A 4,368-nucleotide genomic window follows, 5' to 3' on the forward strand; every position below is an offset into this window, starting at 1 on the left:
GAACACCAGGGCACTGCGGCACTGAAATCTCAGGCTCCAGGACCAGCCAGTCCTAGTTTGGAGAGAAGGAATCGATTTTTTTCAGCCGAGGAAGAGACCGACTCGGTGGTGGAAAGCCCCCAAGGACAGCAGACCTGTTGCTGCTTCGGGCTTTGCCTTGTGTCCAGCTTGGGGAGTTTGCCTCCCTCTGTCAGGGAGACGCTCCTCCTCGGCTCTGTCTGACGGCCCCTCGCTGCAAAAGGAGAGAAGCGCCGGTGGGTTTGTGAGACACAGACCTTCCTACTCACACCAGGTTTCGCTGCTGAGCCGCTGCAGCAGTGCTAGCTAGCAGTGATTTTTGCTTGCAATCCTGTCCGTCAAATCAATATTTATATTTTTGTACCTGTACTTCGTGCAGAGTAATCATTACCATGGTATTTATTTTAAAGCCGTAGTTCCTTTGTTCTTTCTCGTCCGAGTGTTTTGGTCTTGCCTCTGTCCCTCCTTAATCATCCTCAGCAGAAAACAAATACCAGAACGTTGAGCGTGCTTGAAGAACATCGTTGAACCAGCAGCGCTGCTTTGCTGGCGCTGGCTGGTGACGCTTGCTGCACCATAACCTGCTTTTCATTCCTGCGAGTAGATCGTCTCTCGAACGCCTCAGCTCGGCTGGGGCTTTGGGTTTTTTTGGTACTTGCCCTTTCTGACCGGGTGGCAGCACCCGGGTCTCCTGTGCTCGGGAGCTGGCACGTCCCTGCACGTGCAGATCTGCTCCCGCAGAGACAGGCTCTAGCTTTTCCCCTGCCTTTCACCCTGCACACACACAAACAGTTCTACCTACAGTTGACTGGGGTTTGTTCACACAAATCTTAGCAAGTCTGAGTCCAGAAGAGGGTTTGTTGTAGAGTCTGATAAATATTTTATTAAAAACTGATTTTGAGACGATCTTGTCTGCCTCTTATTCACGCTGCAGGCTGTCAGTTTGTCGATCATAGCTTACGCTGAGGGTAGAAGTCATGGCTGCACCAGTGAAAACTGAGGACACCAGGGACCCCAGGGAGGTTTATCACTCATTTCCTGCCTCGCTGCCTACGGAGATGTGCCCTGGTTGTGTCTGAGAGAAGAGCCGGCAGCTTTTTGTCAAATTTGCAGCAGGTTCCAGTAAGCAACAAGCTTGGTCACCTGTTTGGTAAGAGACACCTCTTGGTTGCGTGTGACATGACACAAAAGAAAAGTGGACTTCTACAGCGAGGCTTTTCTCAATTCCTCCTTTAATATTTCCCTTCAAGAGACACAAATATTTTTTTAAAATCCGTTAATATGATCTTTGCCCCAAAGAAATTACAGATGCCAAGAGTCAAAACCAGGGGTTGGTGAACAGGATTTTACACTCGGTACTGACACGGGGCTGGCGTTGCTGGGGTGGTGGTTACTAACCAAGCCAAGAAGGTGTTTGCTGGGAAAGCCAGGGCGCTGCGTTCTCTACAGAGGGTTTTAGTTCAGGGCAGCACCTTTCCCAGAGGTACCTCCCGGGACTTTGGGCATGGTTAGAGACTTGGGGTTGCAAGTGCCTGTTCTTACTCAGTTTTAGGTGAAGGGAACGTGTTCAAGGACAAGCAAGTCAGGAGCAGAAAGAGACCTCAGATAGAAGCCAGCTTGCGAGGTGCAACAGGGAAACCAGACCTAGGGGGAAGAGCACCCCTGCCCCGCGAGAGCAGCTGAGAAGCTGCGGGCAGTGTCCCGGTGACAGGTCTGGAAGCGTTTGGCACTCCACGCCTTGGCTGGACTCCAAACCTCTCAAGGAATCCCAGGTTTGTTCAGACTCGGCTCTGCGGACAGGAGAAAGGGTTTGTCTCCTGGGGAACACCGCTCCCTGCTCGGGATGAAACCAGCGGAATCCCAGCGTTGGCTCTCCCTCATCGCCGCTGTATATCGTGAGTGTGTGGGAGCAGGAGCTGGGAGGGAGGCTTACACCAGCGAATCCTTGGAACTCTTCTGAGGAAGTGTTTCCTTGGAGGTTTTTAGGGATGTGGTGGTTTGTTTTCTGTGACTGAAGAATCTCCTCCGCACCTTCTCCCGGAAGTCTTCGGAAACGTAGTAGTAGATGAAGGGGTCGGCGCAGCTGTTGAAGGTGCTGACGGCCAGGCTCACCATGTAGCTGATGTACAGCTCGCCAGAGAACTTGCAGTTGTAGCTGGAGTAGTGAACGAGCAGGAGAACGTTGCTGGGTGTGTAGAAGGCCACAAGCGTGAACAGCACGAGAGCTGTGAGCTTCATCGGGTGGGAGTAGCGCTTCCCGCTGTCCAGCAGGGCTCGTAGCACGGAGCAGTAGCTGAACAGCATCACCAGCAGAGGAGCGAGGAAGGCGCAGACGATCAGGCAGATGAAGTAGTAGAAGTAATACCCGTCCTCCTCGTGCCTGGGGAGGACATCGTGGCAAAGGGTGACGTCTGCTCCATACAGGGGATACGACTGCTGCTGCAGAGTCAGGGGCAGGGTAAGGACGGCGGCACAGAGCCAGACGGCCGCGCAGGTGCAGGCAGCAAAGGCAGGAGTGCGGAAGGACCGGGAGAAGAAGGGATGCACCACAGCCAGATAGCGGTCGACACTGATGCACGTGAGCAGCAGCACTGAGCAGTACATGTTCCCGTAGAAGAGAGCCGTGGTGAGCCGGCACAGGCCTTCCCCGAAGGGCCAGTTGTTCCCCAGGAAATAGTAGAAAATCTTGAAGGGCAGCACCAGCACAAGCAGCAGGTCCGCGGCAGCCAGGTTCATCAGAAAGACAGTGGAGGTCAGCTTCTCCGTCCTGGCGGCCAGGACCCACAGGGCCAGCCCGTTGGCAGGCAGCCCCACCAGGAAGACGAGGGCGTAGAGGCAGGGGATGAGCCGCACCGTGACCACGCTGCCCAGCTGAGAGCGCGTGGCCTGCTGTATCAACAGGTACGTGACGTTGTTTATGGTCGTCTTTTCCCCGGGGATGGCTCGAGGACACGGCGTCATCTCCGCTGTCGGCACCTGCTCGCTGGTGCTGTTCTGAGAGTAATCTGTCGGGTAAGCGCAGCCTGTTACTCGCTGTCTGAGCAGTTCCCGTGTGCTTTGCAGAGCAGGCTGCGTACCTAACGGCTGCGCGATGGGCAGGAGCTGGCTAAGAGAATCGGGTGCGGGAGTGACCATCGGCGCCCTGCTGGAAACGTACCCAGCTGCACCACTATCAGCAGCCCGGGAAAGCAGCGAGCAACCCCTCCGCCCGGCTTGCAAAAGAATCCCCAGACCTGGGGCTGCTCCGGAGTAAAGTCGTGGCTGTAGGAGTCTAACTTTTAGCTAAAGATTTTGGTTTCAAGGGATCCCTGTACTCCTCCTCTAGTTTCTTTCTCCTCCCAGATTCTTCCACCCCAGTTTCTTTCTCATCCACACCAGCTTCTCTCACCTCCTGCCTCCACCAGAGGCTGTACGAGCCTTGGTTACAGAGGGGTAGCTTTAAAAGAAGGGTCTTCAGGGGTCTTACAAAGGACCAAGTACCCCGTGCCTCCAGCGGCAGCACTTTTCCACCCACAGACACACTCACCGTCGTACTCTGGAGAGGCCAGGCAGAGTCCCCACAGGGCGCAGCACAGCAGGAGCCGTCCCCTGCCGAGGGTCTCCATCCCGCCGCGGGATCCCCAGCGCACTGCTGTGCTGGGAGCTGCGGGCCCACCGTCGTACTCTGGAGAGGCCAGGCAGAGTCCCCACAGGGCGCAGCACAGCAGGAGCCGTCCCCTGCCGAGGGTCTCCATCCCGCCGCGGGATCCCCAGCGCACTGCTGTGCTGGGAGCTGCGGGAGAGGCAGGATCCCAGACCCTGCTGACGCATTTCCTTCTGCTAGTCCTTAACTCTCGGAAGCACCAGGCTCACCCCGTGAAGGCTGAGGCGCGTGGGGGCTGTCACGACACGCACGAGCACGCATTGCCCGAGCAGAGACTCAGCTCCGGTGCCGGACGCGGGACTGGGAGGGGCATATGCACCCAGACCCGCAGGAGTCTTCATCGTCAGAGCTCGGCGATGGCTCCAGTGACTCATTTGGGCCTCCTTCCTGCTCCAGAATATTCCTGGAAATAACAAATGTGGTCAGAGTTATACAATTTAAGTTTGGGTTTGAGTGTAAACTGAACTCCTGACCTCCAATGTCAAGCATCCTCCCACCCGAGAGAGACCCAAGTGGCTCCGCGTGAGATTCGAGGCCCTTCCCCGCATCGTTCACAACCCTTTCTGCTAGAGCAAACTGGGGAGACATCCCCTCCTGATGGAGAGCCACAGATCCAGCGGAACCTGCCCAGCTCCCGGCCACTACCCAGGGACCTCCTGCTGTGGCAGTTAAAGGTTTTTAATGTCCCCCAGATCAGGCCGGGCCCC

At 56.2% G+C, this 4,368-nt stretch overlaps 1 protein-coding gene across 1 annotated transcript; it reads right to left on the bottom strand.

The window, feature by feature from the left end:
- Positions 1-1,947: 1,947 nt before the first annotated feature.
- On the bottom strand, positions 1,948-3,752 carry F2RL3 (coagulation factor II (thrombin) receptor-like 3). Its single transcript, XM_010140324.1, has 2 exons — positions 3,674-3,752; positions 1,948-3,023 (listed from the first exon to the last, which is right to left on the bottom strand). The coding sequence occupies exons 1-2, from the start codon at positions 3,750-3,752 to the stop codon at positions 1,948-1,950; spliced, it is 1,155 nt and encodes a 384-aa protein (XP_010138626.1).
- Positions 3,753-4,368: the final 616 nt, after the last annotated feature.

This window comes from Buceros rhinoceros, unplaced genomic scaffold (assembly GCF_000710305.1).
Source record: "Buceros rhinoceros silvestris isolate BGI_N320 unplaced genomic scaffold, ASM71030v1 scaffold21527, whole genome shotgun sequence".
Lineage (NCBI taxonomy): Eukaryota > Metazoa > Chordata > Aves > Bucerotiformes > Bucerotidae > Buceros > Buceros rhinoceros.